This window comes from Zalophus californianus, chromosome 10 (genome assembly GCF_009762305.2).
Source record: "Zalophus californianus isolate mZalCal1 chromosome 10, mZalCal1.pri.v2, whole genome shotgun sequence".
NCBI classification, from domain to species: Eukaryota; Metazoa; Chordata; class Mammalia; order Carnivora; family Otariidae; genus Zalophus; species Zalophus californianus.
Genome location: NC_045604.1, coordinates 83,105,567 through 83,123,310, shown reverse-complemented (window position 1 = coordinate 83,123,310; position 17,744 = coordinate 83,105,567). Strand labels below are relative to the sequence as shown.

The 17,744-nt window shown below is 50.8% G+C and overlaps 1 protein-coding gene across 1 annotated transcript in view; it reads right to left on the bottom strand.

Moving 5' to 3' along the window:
- The window catches only part of XYLT1 (xylosyltransferase 1), a 290,901-nt gene that overhangs the window by 63,576 nt on the left and 209,581 nt on the right, over nucleotides 1-17,744 (bottom strand). Inside the window, exons 4-5 of the mRNA XM_027611201.2 lie at nucleotides 8,924-9,096; nucleotides 7,713-7,915 (exon numbers count right to left, since the gene is read on the bottom strand). Coding sequence (XP_027467002.2) covers nucleotides 7,713-7,915; nucleotides 8,924-9,096 — 376 coding nt within the window. The remainder of the gene's footprint in view (nucleotides 1-7,712; nucleotides 7,916-8,923; nucleotides 9,097-17,744) is intronic.

Genomic DNA, 17,744 nt, shown 5'->3' with positions numbered 1-17,744 from the left:
GGGGCCTGGCTCAGCCTCCGTCCTCCTGGGGGGACCCTGACGACCCAGGAGCAATGAGGGTGTGACTTGGGCTGAGACGGAGGGGTATCACAGGTGGGAAAGTCCATGAGAAAGATGGCGGGGGTAGAATTACGCAGACCCGGATGGAGAGGCGAGGCAGAGCATATGGGTTTCCAGCCTCTGGTGAACAGGTAGGTGAGCAGGTGGTGCTACTGAGCAGAGTGGGAAATGAGACGGGGGACTGATATGGGTCAGGTGGAAGTTCTAGAAGAATCACTGGAGAGCCGCGATCCTGTGGGGGGACAATTCCCTGTGGCCAACCTCCTGGTTCTGCTGAGAGCTATGCCAGCTCTTCAAAGCTTCCAAGGGTCACAGGGCCCTCTGCTTCAGGAGTTGATGCTCCTTAAAAAGAACAAGAAACACCTCACACCTACTAGTATGGCTACTATCAAAAACCCAGAAAAACGACATGTTGGCGAAGATGTAGAGAAACTGGAACCCTTGGGCGTTGCTGGTGGGAACCTTTGTGCAGCTGCTGTGGAAAATGGTATGGAAAGTCTTCAAAAAAATAAAAATAAAAACAGAACTACCACAGGACCTAGTAATCCTACTTCTGGGCGTTTCCCCCAAAAACTGAAAGCAGGGAGGTGGAGAGAGATTTTTTACACCCACGTTCATGGCAGCATTACTGATGGCAGAACAGAGGTGAAAACCCAAGTGTCCACCGGTGACGGACGAGTGGACAAGCAAAATGCAGTGCAAATACGCACACAGTGGAGTATTACTTGGCCGTAAAAAGGAAGGGAATTCAGACACCTGCTACAGGATGGGTGAACCTTGAGGACACCATGCTATGTGAAATAAGCCACTCACAGAAAGTCAAGTACTGTATGATCCCATTTCTAGATAGTCCAATTCTCAGAAACAGAAAACAGAGTGCCAGCTGCCGGGGGGGGGGCCAGGGAGGGGAGAATGTGAACTTGTCGTTTAATGGGTACAGAGTTTCAGTTCGGCAAGATGAAAAGCATCCTGCAGATTGGCTGCACAGCAGTGCCAATGAATGTACTCAACACCCCCGAACTGGACACTTAAAAAAAGGCTAAGATGGTAAATTTTATGTGATGTGTACTTTACCGTAAGTAAAACTAAAAGAACAAAGCGGGGTCATAGCCACAGGTCCTCCCCCTAAAGGCCATTCCAGCTTCTCTGCACCAGCCCCTGCTCTGGGAGTCCCCCCGGTAGGGGGGGGTTTCACGCAGGGTGGGGCCCTGGTCCCCCAACAGAAGGTGGCCGCCGGGCTCTGTATGACAAAAGGCTACATGGCTGCTTGCATTCAGGAAGCTCAGGATGACTTCTGGGACTCCTGCCTCCGGGGAGGACTGGAGACCACCCGGGCTTTCTAGGCGTGGTTCTGGGGTCAGCAGAAGCAACCACCTCCTTCCCTGCCTGCCTCCTCGCCCCCACCTGTGCCCCCATCCCAACTGTCCTCCACGCTGGCTTAAGTGATCTCTCTGTATTGTAAATATGATTTCTCCTCATTAAAACCGCATGGCTCACGGCTAAGGATTCAACCACCCATCAAGTGATCCAAAGTCCCTGCAGGGACCGGCCTTGACCTACCTCACAGTAGAAAGGCCATCCCTTGCTCTTCGTGTTTCAGCCACATTGCTTTGAACATGCCACGGTCCCTCCCACCACCGGGCCTTTGCTCAGGCCACTCCGTCTCCCAGAATGCTCTCCTGGGACCCCTCATGATTCTGCCGGGGAACTATCACCCATCACACACATCTCAGTTCACATGCTGCCTCTTCAGGAGACTGTCCCAGGCTCCCAGGCCCCCAGCCCAGTGAGCTTCACTTGCTGGGTGCTTCTAGATCCCCCCTTCCTTCCCTTCAGAACGCCTGCCATTCTTTGTAAGATGTGTTCAACCGTGTCATCATTCTGCTTAACGTCCGTCTCCCCTCTATTAGTAACAATGGCTGTCACATAGACAGTGCTTTGTGCTGAGCACTTTACGTAGAGTAACTCATTTAACCCTCTTAGCAACTGTATGGGGTGGTGCTGTTATTATGCCCACTTTACATATGAGGTGACTGAGGCACAGAGACATTAAGTGATTTTCTCAAGTCCAAATTCACACAGCTAGTAAACAGAAGAGCTGAGATCTGAGCCCAGGCGGTCTAGCTCCAGTCTGCGCCCTTGACCACTCTGATGAGGGCAGGATCTACCTATGCTTCTCCTGCTGCCTAGCACAGTGTCTGGGGCACAGTAGGTGCTCAAAACATACTCATTGAGGGACAGATGAAGTCATAAGGAGCCCCATCTCCCGAACTCATCTGTGGGAGTAGAGGACTGTTTTCAGCTGCCTTCATTCTGTTGGGCGTCTGTCTGCCTTTGGCTCAGGTCATGATCCCAGGGTCCTGGGATCGAGCCCTGCATCGGGCTTCCTGCTCGGTGAGGAGTCTGCTTCTCCCCCTGCCTCTGCCCACCCCCCAACCCCCGCTCATGCTCTCTCCCTCTCTCTCTCTCAAATAAATAAAATCTAACCAAAAAAAAATTAAAAATCACTGGGCAGACTTAAGGACTGAAAATGCAGCAACTGTATACAGATCCCTGGGCATCCGTACTGGTTAATTTAACTTCAAATCCTAGGCTGACTAGGATGTGTACTAAGCATCACCATGGGTCTGACCTCCTGCAACACTGACCAGAGGTTCTGTTTTAATACCAACCTCCTTACGTTTTCTTACATGGTGGAAGTTATGTTTTGAGGGACGAGGATTAAGACAAAATATGTGCGAAAGGCCCCAGCAGAGGACAGGACACATAGTAGGTGCACAGGAAATGTCTGCTGGATGTGGATCTAAGTTTCACTCCATCAGTGCTACGGAAACACTGGTCTGGAGGACAGGAGAGAAGCCCGGACACCTGCTTCCTGTCTCTATGAGCTGGGGTTTCCTGCTGAGGCACCTCAGAGCAGCTCTTAGGCTCCTGGCCTGGGGCTCTCCTAGTATCTTAAGACTGCAGTTTCGGGTCCACGAAACAGGGATTATTGAAATGTCCACAGAGTGGGCCCCGCTGGGTTAGACCTTACAGCAGTGGGTCCCCAAGAGGCAGGATTAGTAGATCCCAGATTTAGCTGGAAACACGTTTCCCCTGCTACATACACGCACGTGCGTGCACGCACACACACACGAACCTACACACCAGACAGGAGGTGAGCCCCGAGGGGCTGGGGACATGGTCAGCTCTCCTTCCGTGTGCATCTGACTTGCCCCAGGACACCGGGCCTAGTGAAGGATGGCCAGTGAGGGGTCTGTTACTATGAGCCCAAACCAAACAACAGTGTGAAATGCTTTGGTTTGGTCACTTCGCGTCCCGTCTAACTAAAGTCGGCTAGCGCAGCTTCCTGACTTAGTAAGTAGAACACACTCAACAGAACCATCATGTCCTTTGCTGACTCAAGACCGAGCAGGGTCTCAGTGTTTGAAAACATCTATTCTCATCCAGCCGGAGCCTACATGGGTCAGGGTGTCATGCCACAGCAGAGAAGGAAGGATTCTTTAAACACATGGAGCTTGCATATTCCAAATACAGGACCATGCTTCTCGTTCACAAACAAGTTGGTTCTACCCTGTTTTTCTTGGGGACACTCAGTCTTCATTGCCTTACTTTGTTTTTCCCACTTTTAAGACAGATGTGAGTTCAGGTAATATTTTTGCTAGTCTTTTCATGAGTGAAGGGAGAAAAGAAAGCAACTCGATTGAAGCCCACATGATTCCACCAATAGAAGACTAACAGCCTGTATTTACCCAGCACTTTCTGTGTGTCAGGCACTATGCTAAAGCCCTTGATATACAATATTTCATTGACGCTTCCTAGTAAATGGGTACTAAACATTGTGTCACTTTCTCAGGCGGACAAACAAACCGAGATGCAGAAAGCCATGCACCTCTCTTAGAAACTTCTGACTTGGGCACTCCTGCCCCTTTGAGGAGGCTCCTGAGTTTGCTCATCCTTCCTGGGACGGGAGAAGTAGTGGTTCTGGAGCTACAGATGGAGTGGCAGATGGGAAGTGAAAGCCTATCAGAGTTGCCCAGGATAAAACCATTCATCTGCAAAATTCATATGTTTTTGCGTGGGGCGACTTCCCAGAAACAAAAGCAAGAGGAACCAGCAGTGCTTGATGCATAAAGTGCCTCTGGCCATGAGGCTGGCAAAGTGAAATGGGCAGAAGAACCGGGGGGTGGGGGAGGGCCATGGAAATGAAAGCAGTGGGGGCAGAGGGAGGGAAAGACAGAATGAGGCACACAGAGACCTGGAGCATTAAAGCTAAAAAAGCCAAAAATTCCAGGACTCTCTTCTCTGAAACCCAAAATAGGTTTGGCACGTGGTCCAGGAAAGGGTTCCTGAGCCCCCTCGGACAGAGAGGAGCTTCAGCCTTGAATGCAGCTCAGGAACGAACCGTTGACATTTATTTGGGTAAGTAAGCACTTCGTAGGTGCCCAACACTCTGCTAGGTTCTATGATCATAGCCCAGTTTCACAAAGACTGAATTTCCTTGCAGATGGTCATATGGCTAGTGAAGTGGCAGAACTCAGACTCGAACCCTAAGCCATCTGCTGGGCCTCTCCTCACCCTCCCTTCCCGGATGCCCAAGTGCTAAATATCCCTATATCCTGGCCCAGCTGAGCTGGTGGGGTCCATGGTGGCGGCAAATCAACACAGGGCCCCTAGGGGGCAGCCTCGAGGCTTGGTGGGGGTCTCCTGGGGAGGGCCATGGGCACAGGAATGCCCACCGGACCTCAAGAGGTCTCTGGCCAAGTGCCACCCCTTGACCTGGGCTGAGGTGACCTCTGGGGTCTCCACTGGAGGTCTAGAGGAGGACTGAGCAGACGCGGGGCCACAGGTGACCTTCCTACCTCCAAGGACCTTCCCTCATGACATTCCCTGTCGCCACGTGGTCTCACTTACAGCCATCTCGCCACTCTAGGCCTGGCTGACTTCCCCAAGGAAGGAAGGAGCAGAAAGCAGAACACCAGCCTTGGAATAGCACAGAACTGATCCTCATGTTCACTCTGCCAGGTACTGCTTACATGACCTTGGGTCCCGGGTTGCCCCTCTGGAGAACAGGTTTGCTTTGAGGGTTGAAGGAAGTGTCTCCCTCATGAGCTGTTATGCTCAGCATCTGGGGATGTTTTTGAACTCAGGCCTTTCTTGGAAGAAAGAGGGAGAACGTCTTAACTCATCCCTGCCTGTGCTTCTCTCTACTCGCCTCTCCTCCTTGCCTCCCTCCATTTTTAAAATTGCTCAAATGCAGCAAGGTCATCTCTGACCCATGTCTTGTCCTGACTGTTTTCTCTCTCTCTCAGGAAGTGTTCTCAACTGGGAGCGATTTTGCCCCTTGCGGACACTGGGCAACGTCTGGGGATACCTGTGGTTGTCCCGAGTGGGGGGCCAGCATGACCCAATCCAGTGGACTGAGGCCAGGGGCTGCAGGTAAACGTCCTGCCATGCACAGGACGGTCCCCACAGCAAAGACTCATCCAGCACAGTATGTCCGGAGTGTCCAGGTGGAGAAATCCTAGTCGCGAACGAGCTCTTTCTCATTTGCCCAACAATCTGTTCCTAGCCTTCAGTTCTCAGGTCCAAACTTGGCACATTCGGAGGCCTTTCTGACCGCCTGACCCCATCCCCCAGCCCCCCCCCCCCACCCCCTTACTTTCTAGCTCTTTCCCACCTTGCATGGTGCCATTAATTCCATTTTCCCAACTAGGGGAAATGCTCCATCAGGTAAGGCTTGGGGCACATGTGCTCACTAAATGCCCAGATAGGGCCTAGCATAAGAGTTGCTTACCACATGTTTGTGGAATGGGTACCTGAACAAGTGAGTAAGTAAATAAGTAAAAATCTGCCAGCCATGTTTCATAATCTGCTTACCCTTGCTCTCGTATGAACAAAAGAAAAACAGGTATCTTTCTAACAACCATCACCTTTCTCAGGTTCAAGGGTACCAGGTGGACCCTGCCTAAGCTGACCAAAGACTGTGCCTTCCCCAGGTCCCCTCCAGGGCCCAGGGGCTTCCCAGCATTCAATGAGATGCCACCAAGCCAAGGACGGAAGGAGGGCGCCAGGAATCGCACTGTGAAGGAGACAGAGACCATTTCTATCTTTAAACAGAGAATGTCTCTCTCTCTGCCTGGATCTTATTTGGTTCCTGATTCAACACCCAAACTCCTGGGGACGTGTGGCCTCAATATTTGATGACACGAAGAATGACAGTATTTTAGGTGTGACAGTCATGCAGCTGTTAGCTTAAAAGGGATGCATACTGCAATTCTTACAGACACAACTACATGATATCTGGGAAGCGCTTCAGTAGGAAAGAAGGGGAGGGTGTAGATACATCAGCACTGGCCACGACCTGATTCGAGCTGAAAACTAGGTGATGTGCACGTGGGGCTTCACTGTACTGTGGTCAGCACTCAGGTGCCTGGTTGAAGACCGCCCTGATTGAAAAACACACGTATATTTTTAAAGACACCTTCATCTGGCTCTCGGGGGAGTGCTGTCCCCACCCCATGCCCCCGGGCCACCAGAGGAAGGCAGGCCCCGCCCTTGGCTCCCCATACTCTTCTTTTTAGCCCCACCAATAAATCAGGATGGAAGACACAGTCAAGCAAAGAGTGGCCTTCTGGCAGCAAATAAAGTTCATTTTCTTGCCTTTTTTTTTTTTAACCTCACAAGATCTTTAGAGGGGTTTCCCTTGCCTTTGGCCTATTTTCAAGGCCATAAGCATTAGCGAGCGCAAGCGCTCTCGATCAGTGTTTGTGCCAAGGGACGGACCTTCCTGGTGGCATCTGAGTTTCTCGGTGCCTCGGGGCTGACGGCCACTGGACCAGCTCCACACAGTTGTGGCCGAGGGCCCGCGGGTGTGCCCCGCCCCGGGCAGGGGTTGGAAAGTAGCTCCCAACATTATAGTTTCACGTGAAACCTCCCAATTTTAAAATGTGTGCAAGCCGTTCATTTGTGACAAGTTGATAGCCACCAAACACACACACACACACACCCACCCACCCACCCACCCACCCACGGGCCTCAAACAGCCCGAACATGCGTGTCTGTGACTCTGCTGTGGCCATAACGGCTCTCCCTGCCTCCCCTCTGCTCCCCTTTCCGACACTGGAGTCAGACCTAGTCCTGCCTCGAATCAAATTTGCCAGGGCCTCCTACATTCTAGAAGCAATATGATCTCACCCCGGGGTTCTCCCTGACCTCCTCCTACTCTACCCCTCACCTCCTCTGTTCTAGCCACCCTGAGCCCCCTCGTCCCCCCAGCACAGCAGGTACATGCCCACCTCAGGACCCTGCAGGGGCTGTTCCCTTGGCCTAGACCACTTTCTCGGTTCCAGGGACTTGCTCCTCCTCCTGTTCTTCTTGGGAAGGACTTCCCCAGCCGTTCTTGCTAAAATTACGATCCTGCCTGCTGCTTTGCTCTGCTTCATTTTTGTCCCCCCGCACCCCACGTGAACAGCAGCTCCAGGCGGGTAGGGGTCTTGCCGGTTCTTCGTGTACCCGTGAACGCGGCTGGGAAAACCGTGTGCTCGGGTCCCATGTGGGTCCCAGGCTCCGTGGCACCTCACGGAGGCACGATGCCTCTTCAGACCGCTTCACAGCGAGGACTAAGGAAAGCAGGAGGAAGGCTGCCTTACCTGATGGGGTAGTCAGCAGCGCTGAGGTTGATGAAGAAGTCCCAGGGCCAGTCAGTCATCTCTAGGAGGTCCCGCATGCTCTGCAGGTACGTGGACAGGAGGCTGGCTCCCCCCCAGATGGTGGCCATCCTCCAGGGGGTGACGCGAACATTGCCATACTGTCTGGCGAACTGTAGCACTTGCCGATGCAGGTAATTGGAGCGCTTATCCCCGGGGAGAGAAGGAGTGACATTTCAGCAGCAGAACACAGGCGGACGTGCCCCTTGCCCCCTCTCTATCCCCTCCCGTCTAGGTGACATGGCTTCTGAACAGAGCGGACTTCGCCAAGCAACTGGCTCAGGCCTGGGGTGTCTTTCTACATCGCTCTTCAAAATCTTACTATTTTTGAAAATTTACTTTAGCTATTTGAAATGCAGACCCCCAGGCCCCACCTCTGGGCTCACGGCTCACCTGGCGCGGGCTGGTGCCTGGGACTCTGCGTTTTTATACAAGACTGAGGCATGTGGTCTGAGGATGACAAGCTAGGAAGTATGACTGTGTCTAAACCTGGTGAGTATTTTGAGAGGTGGGATTTCTCCACTGCCCTCTCCCTCACAGGCCTGCTGTGATCAGGCATCCCCTTTTGACTTCTTGACGAAAGCCACCATTCACGTCAGGTCAGCAGACCAACAGAAACCTCTGGGCCAAGACAGCTCAGGGGTCAGGAAGCCTGCTGCAGGGTCTTGTAAATAAAGTTTTATTGGTACACAGACACACAGACTCATTTCTGTATTTCTCAGGGCTGCTTCCACCCTCCAGTGGCAGAGCTGAGTCGCTGTGGCAGGAGCATATACCTGCAGAGCCTAAAATATTTGCCATTTGGCCCTTTACGAGAAACGTGGGCCCACCCCTGGGATAGTGGGGGCCGGAAGTGCACGGGCCGGTGAAGAAAAGAGGTAAGCAAAACAACATTTATGGAGAAAGTCTAAAGTCACGGTTGGGAACTTTGAAACTAACACATATGCACTTGCACGCCTGCGCGCGCGCACACACACACACGCACGCGCACACGCACGCGCACGCACACACCCTTAGACGGAATGCTCTGAGGAGCGGCCACTGATCAGCCTACAAGCCCTGCCTGAAAGGGAGGCCAGCTTGGGGAAGAGCAGACAGACCGGCAGAGAAAGCCAGCAAGGGGCAACCGGCGGGGGGCAGGGAGGGGTCCTCACCTTGTCCACGTGGATGTAGTAGAAGTGGTCTTTGTGATAAATGGCCTTGAACATGCGCTGCAGCTGCCGAGAGGCACGGCCGTGGACCACCAGGACGAAGGCGATTCGGACTGGGTTGGCCAGCATATATTCCACCGAATCCTCATCCCACTGCACGTTCTTGTTGGCTTTGCCTGGGGGAGAACCCAAGAGACCACAGGGGTGCGGTGAGGATCCCAGGCTCTCTGTCGGGGGAGGACGGAGAGTTTCTCTGATGCTTCATCTTGGGGACTATTTGAAGGGCAGAGTTGTCCTATGGGGCCCTGAAACCTAATCCAGCTTAAGCAAGCTTGTCCTGGACCCTTACCCTGTCCTGGTACCTGCGTGGGGGGGACTCTGAGGTGCTTATAGGCAGGAGTTCCCACCCCCGAGGAGCTTTAAAAAGCTGACGGAGACCTAAGTACACGTATTAAGCCACTGAACAAGGCAGGAGGAAATGCGAGGTATCTCTGAACCGTAGGGGAAGGAGCAGTTAACTCTGAGCCGGGAAACAGAAGATACATACAAGCCGGTTTTGCCTGCCCTCTCCCTTCTCCTCCAAATAGCATCCTTTTTTGTAAACATTGTGGAAAGAACAGATAAAAATTTAAGAGGGTAGGTGTCATCTTAAGTTCACAGTATTGTTGATGAGAAGCACGATGTTGTACAGAAGATCTCACTTCTCTGGCATAATGAAAACGTTATCATCCAGTATTTTGGGGGGCATCATCCCCCTCCTCCATTCTCAGTCTCTATGGATGGGGAGGGTCTCCCTCCATCATCAGTGACAGGGAAGGTCACAGAGCTCAAGGCCTGGTCAATCAGAATGTTGCATCTCCCTGGCAACAGTCTGTATGGTTCAGACGCGGATGTGTGACCCAACCAAGTTAATTGGCCCAGAAGACAGAATTCTAGACTTTTGTTGGAACAACTCGATTAGAGAGGTTCCCTTTCTGGTATACATGAAACTGGAAGATTCTAAGAGCCCTTTTATCCCCACATAGAGTGTTAAGATCACCTGAGAGGAAAGCAAACAGAGAAGCAGCAATGCCAAGGGACCGGATCCTAATGGTGCCAAGGGATGGGGTCCTAATGGCACCGTGTGAGTTACTCCATCGGCCCAGCTGGAGATCAGCCACCATCATCTTACAGTTTTCTTTGAAAACCAAGTTCCTATATCAGACCCACCTGCATCCCCCTGGTTCCAGATGTCTTTTATCCTAGAAGTAGCCTTAAAGACTCCTTTTCTCCTCCTTCCACTTGCAAACACTCGCAGGGCAGGGTTTCAAGGGGTGGGGGGTACAGAGCTTATTACTGGCTTAGTTCATTACAGTTTTGACTAGAGATCTCCTGCCTCTCTTCAGCCTGATTTCCCTTGGGTCAAACCCGATTTCTTCTGGGTTCTAGGTTTACGAGACCAAGAAAGTTGTCAGGGTTGTAGCTGCAGGTGTCCCAGGATGTCAACTTGGAAAACAGAGACCTGGGAGTGCTTAGTCTGGAAGTCAGGCGATCAGAAGCCTATCGCTGTCACCGGAAAGCTAAACAGCTGCCAAATGAACAAGGCTCCTTCTAGGCCGTTCCAGAGGACAGGATGAAACTAACATGGCTGATGTCCAAATCACATGGCACAGCCTCTGCGGCCTGCATGACCTGCCTCCTGAAGACCTCTGCACCCCGACTGCCCTCCTATCTACCCTGCCACCTGGCCTTCTTTCTTTGGCTTGAGTGAGTTCGTTTCTGCTTCAGGACCTTCTCACTGACTATTCCTGCTACCTAGATCTCTGCATGGCTGTATCCTGTCATCGGTTCACAGCTCAACAAAAGGCCACCTGCCCCCCACAGCCACACCGCTCTCTTCTGCCTCACCTTAGCTTGGTTTTCTGCATAGCATTTAAAACCATCTGAAATTGCGCATCTGTTTGCTTGTTAATTGTTTGAACACCCCACAAACACATCAACTCCAACAGATGAGGGGCTATTTCAGTCTTGTTTGTCATCGAACATACAAGACTGTACCAGTATCTGGCACACATCTGGTTCTTGGTGAAAAAAAAAAATTATAGGAGGGGGACATATTGGTTTGGTACCATAACAGTAACAATACATTCTATTGAGCACTGACCAGCCCTTGCCATCCATCGTTGCACTCAATCCTCTCGCCAGCCCTGCAGGATAGTGCTATTATCCCCATTTTGCTAATTAGGAAAACATAGCTTAGAGAGGCCAAGGGATTTGTTTGTTCAAGGTCACACTGCTTTAATTGGTTCAGCTGTGATTCAAACCCAGGTCTGTTTCCAGAGCCGATGCCCTTAAACACTAATATATGCTACGTTACCATACCTAGACTTTGGAAAACTTGATAATAATTCTGTGTAACAAAATACCCTGTAAATTAGCTGCTAGGTAGGTAGGCATGCATTCGAGGGCTATCATAGGCATCACAGGGAGGATCCCTGTATCATGTGGGAGGCTGACTCTAGGTGGCCAATAAAATCACATCTTCTCATCCACCCGTCCATCCAAATCCAACCACCTATCCGTTGGAATCCAACCACCCATCCATCCAAATCCAACCACCCATCCATCCAAATCCAACCACCCATCCATCCAAATCCAACCACCCATCCATCCAAATCCAACCACCCATCCAGCAAACCATTCAGCTACCCGTCCAGCACAGCATTCAATAGCTTATCATCCAGAAAACCAACCAGCCATGCATCCATCCATCCATCCACTCATCACCTTTAAAACCATCCACCCATCCGCTTACCCATCATCCTCAAAGCAAATCATCCATGCCCCCACTCTTCCAACCATCTATCAACTCATCGATCCATGCAATATTAACTTAGCCTATACTACATGCCAAGTACTGTGCTAGGTACTAGAAAAATAAAATTTGGGGGAAAAAAATCCTTGCCTTTGAGGAGCTCTCAGCCAAATGGAGAAAACAGAAGACAAGGGTCAATTGTTTTAGGACAGAAGTGTGTTCAGTTGCCCTGGGAGGGTGGGGAAGGAGTGAGCAATCTGCCTGCAGGGACAGAGGAGATCTCAGAAAGTTCAGCCCAAAGCTCCTGAACCCATCTCTTCAAGTGCTCGTGCTGGATCCCAGCATCTTAGGCTCCTTGGCTGTTCAATCAGTAGCTGCAATCTGGCGATAATTATCATCTTGGCTCTGATTGAAGACAGACTGGGCAGCCACCAGAGAGGGTTATCCTAACCACCCTCTCCTCTTCTCTTCAAACCAATCACAAATACACCGGGCTTTCTTGGTGATTATATGAGAAGGGCACGCCTAGGGGAATCATGTCCCTTTAAACACTCATGCAACTCTCTATCTATCCATCCATTCTTCCATCCACCCACTCACCCGTTCATCCATCCATCCATCCACCCACCTACCGACCCACTCACCCATCTAGCATCCTTAAAACCTCCCACATGCCAATCCTGGACAAAGCCTGGAGTACAAAGACACACAGGATGTGAGTCTGTTTTCACAAGTGGATTACGAATGGACTACAGAATGCGAAAATCTAAAGTAAAAAGATAATAGGTATAAGAAAAGCTTATATTCTCCTTCCCATGTCTGCAGCCCAAAGGCAGCGTACTGATCTTCACAATGCTGGCTTCGGCCTCTCTTCGCCTCCCTTGGAGACTATCAAACAAAGGGAGGAACGTTTAAAAACAACAGGTACTTAGTGCCACTTTTTTTGCCCCTGGACTTCACTGGGTGATTTTTTTCAAAGGCCTAAACATGGCCCACAACACTGTATCTTATAGGAAGTTCACTCTGTAGGGGCTCCTGCTGGCCCTCAGATCATACTGCTCATCCCTGCCCAAGGTCTCTGGGTAACAATGATCTGGAGTTCTTAGTGACTGAGGCTTATGGCGCCTTTGGGATCAGCCCGTGCTTTCTAGCTATGGGCGTCTCTTGCCAGGCTGTTGAATGAATGAATGTAGGAAGGAAGGAAGGAATGCATTCTGGCTGCTCTGGCTGACATCAGAGAAGCTGATGTCACTTGAAGGCCTGCTTGCACCAGCACTGTGCCGGATGGCGGGTGTGGAGATGCTATTTGGTTTTGGTAGGGATGCGCTGTCAGGCTCCGAGGCTCAGAGAGGTCCACATGTTTCCCCAGGGTCACACAGTGAGTGAGGACAGAAGCAAGGAGTGGAAGCCCAAATCCATTCCAGCTACTTCCACCTGCCCTCCAAGGAATCAGAGAGCAGGGAGATGGGGAAGGTTGGTGTGAAGACTGTAGGCTGGACTTTAGAGGGACTTGTGCCCTGAGGTGCAAGAAAGCCTTCTGTAACTTTGTTTAAAAAAAAACTGGGGGCGCCTGGGTGGCTCAGTCGGTTGAGCGGCTGCCTTCGGCTCAGGTCATGATCCTGGGGTCCTGGGATCAAGGCCCACATCCGGCTCCCTGCTCGGCGGGGAGCCTGCTTCTCCCTCTCCCTCTGCCTGCCACTCTGCCTACTTGTGCTCTCTCTCTCTCTGTCAAATAAATAAATAAAATCTTAAAAAAAAAAGATTTAACTTATTTGAGAGAGAGAGCATGAGCAGCGGGGTGGGGAGAGGCAGAGGGAGAGGGAGAAGCAGACTCCCCGCTGAGCAGCGAGCCCCACGTGGGGCTTGATCCCAGGACCTGAGCTGAAGGCAGACGCTTAACTGACCGAGCCACCCAGGCGCCCCCTTTTGTAACTTTCTTTAGGGTTTTAGAATGAAGAACAGATTCACAGACAGACACAGACGTGGACGCTTTCCTTCTGAAGAAAAGGAGCTGAGCACCAGGAAATCAGGCACTGTCATTCCGGCAACTGAGCCTGCAGACTGCAAGCCGTCCCTGGGTCAGACAGCTGGTCTGGGGAGTAGCAAGGAGAAGAGAGAACAAAAACCCAGTGTTCTCCTGGAGTATAGCTATTTTGAGGAGAGGGGTGGGTGGGAAAGAACCAAAATACCTGAAGAAAGGAGACTCACACAGAGGGAAAGAGAGGGACAGAGAAATAGAGACAGAGACAGACACAGAGAGGGAATGGGGGTGCAGACAGACAGGCCTTGCTCACACTGAGAGAAAAACAGAGCGAGACCTGCAGGCAGCAGGACCTCCCCCTTACTCCCACCAACGAGAGAGAACCACAGACAGAGACCTACACAGAAACCCTGAGAAAGACAGAGACACACACAGGTATAAATAGAGACAAATGCACGTGATCAGATACATATACAGAGGCAGCAAGAGACAGAGGGAAGAGGGGAGCCACCATGGAAAAGCCAGATCCACTCAACCTCAAACCACGGCAGCCATCCTTAAAAGCAAAGGCAAACAAAACCCCCGGAAGCTCAGAAGGCAAAAATGCCTCCAGGTCTTTCCTGCCATCCTCGGTCCTTCACACATCTGCTGCCCCCTCACCTAGCGACTCTGCCCTCTCGTGCACCCAGTGATTGAGCTGGCCCAGAGCCCCTGCCCCCCAAAGTGGCAGGACGTACTGAGGCTGGCTCCAGAAACACAGCCGTAACCACTCCCCATTCTGGCACAGTAGGACCCCGATGCGTTTCACTGAACAACAAGAGAGGGAATGAGAGAGTTTTGTTCCTGCATGGTGGCAGGGGAGGGGTGCCATTCAAAAGGGCTGAGGTTCACACGATGCCCTTTGCCTGCTGCCAACAACCACCTTCCTATTTGTGTTGCACACCCCCTGGCTCCTGTAACGACCTTTCTGGCAAGCTGCTCCGACACGGGGGTTGGGGAGCTGGCGATTGACAAGAAGCCACACCACAGACAGGGCTAGGACGCTCCTTGCGGGGCGGGGGGGGGGGGGGGGGGGGGGCTCCACACCCCGGCCGCCACTGCTGAGGCTGTGATCTGGAAAAGGCTCCTCTACCAGGAGTGGGTCTTCAGCAGACCGCGGCGAGATCACCAGCACGAGCAGGAACGGGGCGAACACTCTCTCCAATGCTGCTGGCGGGGGTGGAAGGGCCACAACTTTGCCAGCAGAGATGTGGCGGCAAGAATTACAATTTTAAACACGCATGACCCTTGATCCAGGAGCTCCACCCCCAAGAATCTGTCCTAAGGGGAGGAGAAGAAAGCACCTCAAGTCTCTACATACAGCATGCTCTCTGGCTCATTTATTCGTTCATCTGGTGTCCTGAGAGCTGGGCACAGTTCTTGTCATGTTAGTGGACGCAACAGAATCTTTCCCTGAATACTGCTTAGTCTAGTGGGTAGAGAGCCAATAAAATAAGTAAGCAAATAGAAAATATAGTGGCAGATAGTGATAAAGGCTATGAAAAAGGGAACAAAGTCATATTAAGGGAAGGGGTTTATTTGACTATGGCGGCCAGGGAACACTGATGTGGGGATATGTGAACAAGCTCTGAATAAAATGAGGGAATGAGCCATGTCATTATCAGGAATGAGGAGGATTCTGGGCAGCTGGTATAGCAAGTGCAAAGATCCTGAGGCCTTGACCTCAACAGTGTTTATAATGGTCCAAAATAGGAATCGCCCTAAAAGGTTTTATTAATACATATTGATACAGAACACTGCCTATAATATATTCAGCAAAAGAGAACTCTTAATATGTAATCCCTAACAATTTATAAGACATGCTTCCAAATATTAACAGAGGTTCATATGGCAACAGGACAGTTTTCCTTTCTTATACTTTTCTGCATGATCTGCATTTGGTAAAACGGATTACTGTTATAATGAAACAGAACAAAGGTGATGCTTATTGATAATTCTAATACCAACTGTTTCTCAAGTGTTGCTACGCATTAAACAATGTCTGTATATGATCATCTTTTTCACTTCTAGACAAACCCCTAAGAGAAGAGCTACTGCCCTCCTATTATATGACTAAAGAAGCTGAAGCTCAGAAGTCCCACAGGATGTGGCTGTCCTGGGAACGAAGCACGTCTGTGACGCCAGAGCCCCGTCACTGCCGTGATGCTCGATAAATTGTCGCCATGACAAAAAAGAGGAAAACCTGCTCCTAGAAGAAGCATGTCAGTCGACTTTCAGCTGTAGCATGGCTAACAGTGACATGCGGTCAGAGCTATGTGGGCCTTCAAAGGCGGAAGCCCAAATACTGTCCAGCTCCTAAAAAAACAAAAAAAAAAAAAACTGTGAATTTCACCATGTAATCAGATGCCAAGGGCACAAAACAGAAAATAAGCGGAAGAATCAGAGTGATTAGGGATAGCGGGAGAAGCGGACTTCAGACCAATGTTAAAAAGCCAGGTTTGTGGGGGAGAATATCAAGTATATTTCTGCGATGCAGGTGCCAAGGCCAAGCAGAGTGAATCCCAGACAGCTCCACCAGTTACTACTTGTGCCATGTCCAGCTTGCTGCGCAAACTCTGTATTTCTCATTATGGTCGTAGGTCAGATAAGGACCATGTAACCCTCGGGCTCCAAAAAGAGGGTAAAGATGAAGCTCCCTTGCAAGGATCACTGTGTTGTACAGATGTTGTGCCTTTGGTAATGGCCTTGCAGGAAGACCATCTGGGAGGAGAAAACAAGGTGGAGGGCCTTAAGAGCATTGCCTCTGGTCGGGCAGACCTTGGACAAGTTATGCAAGCACTCCAAGCCTCAGTTTTCCCGTCTGTAAAATGGGTATGTTATCATCACAGCCTCTGCGTCACATACACTTTCGTGTCTAGTACTGAGCACAATGCCTGGCATGCAGTAAACGCTCGATGAACAATAGTGTGCTTGTTGTCATTCCTGTTTGTGTCATTATTTTGATGAGGCTGTTCCTCCAGTGATCAGCACCAAGCTTGGTTCAGCTAATGGGCCCAGCTCCAGGTTCAACCCCAAGACCGCTCAGGCTCCCAAGGCTGTGCACACTGTTTGCAAGTAAACATCCACAAACGGAGTTCTCCTCCATAGCGTGGGCCTCCGACCACAATTAGTAACAAATGTGGTGGGTGGTAACTATTTATGCCAATGATCCCTCTGCTGTGTATACAACTATCAAATCGTTACACCGTACACCTGAAATTAGTATGTTTTATGTCAATTATCTCTCGATTAAAAAATAGTAAACATAAACACAGAAAAAAACCTATGACACTGCTCAAAAAATAGCCCCAAACCCAAACCAACCAATCAACAAAAACCGAATTCAAAGAAGTCAGTTGGCCGGAATAATTATTCCGCCAACGGAGCCCTCAATTCTATTTATACTCCAAAAGGGCCTCTTCTGCCTGCAGCGAGGGAATCGGCTTTCTGACTTGCTTCCAACTAAGAGGGCTGGTTGCGCTGGGAAGGGAGAGAAGTGGAGATAGGGTTGTGTGCACGCGGGGTGTAGGTCGGGAGGCTCTGCCATCCAGTTCTGCCTCTTCCGGGTGGGGACTTTGGGAGGACACGGTTCCTCTCTGACCGTTGGTTCCTCCTCTATCAAGTGGGGATGATCATACGGTTGTTCTAATTCTAATTTTTTGAGGCGCTTCCATTCTGTTTTCCAGAGTGACCACACCATCTTGCGTTCCCATCAGGATGAATGCTGAGGACATGATGCTAGGTGAAATAAGCCCCTCATGGGAAGAGAACTACGGCACAAGTCCCCTCGTAGGAGGTATCCAAAGTAGTCACCTGTGAGGTATCAGTGAGTGAGATGGGGGCCGCCAGAGGATGCGGGTGGGGGTGGACTACTAACAACGGCCGTGAAGATTCAGGCAAGCAAGACGAGTAAGCTCTAGAGACCCGCCGTATAACACCATACCTTTAGTCAACAGTATTGTGCGCTTGAAGATGTGTGGAGAGGGTAGATCTCATGTTAAGTGTTCTTA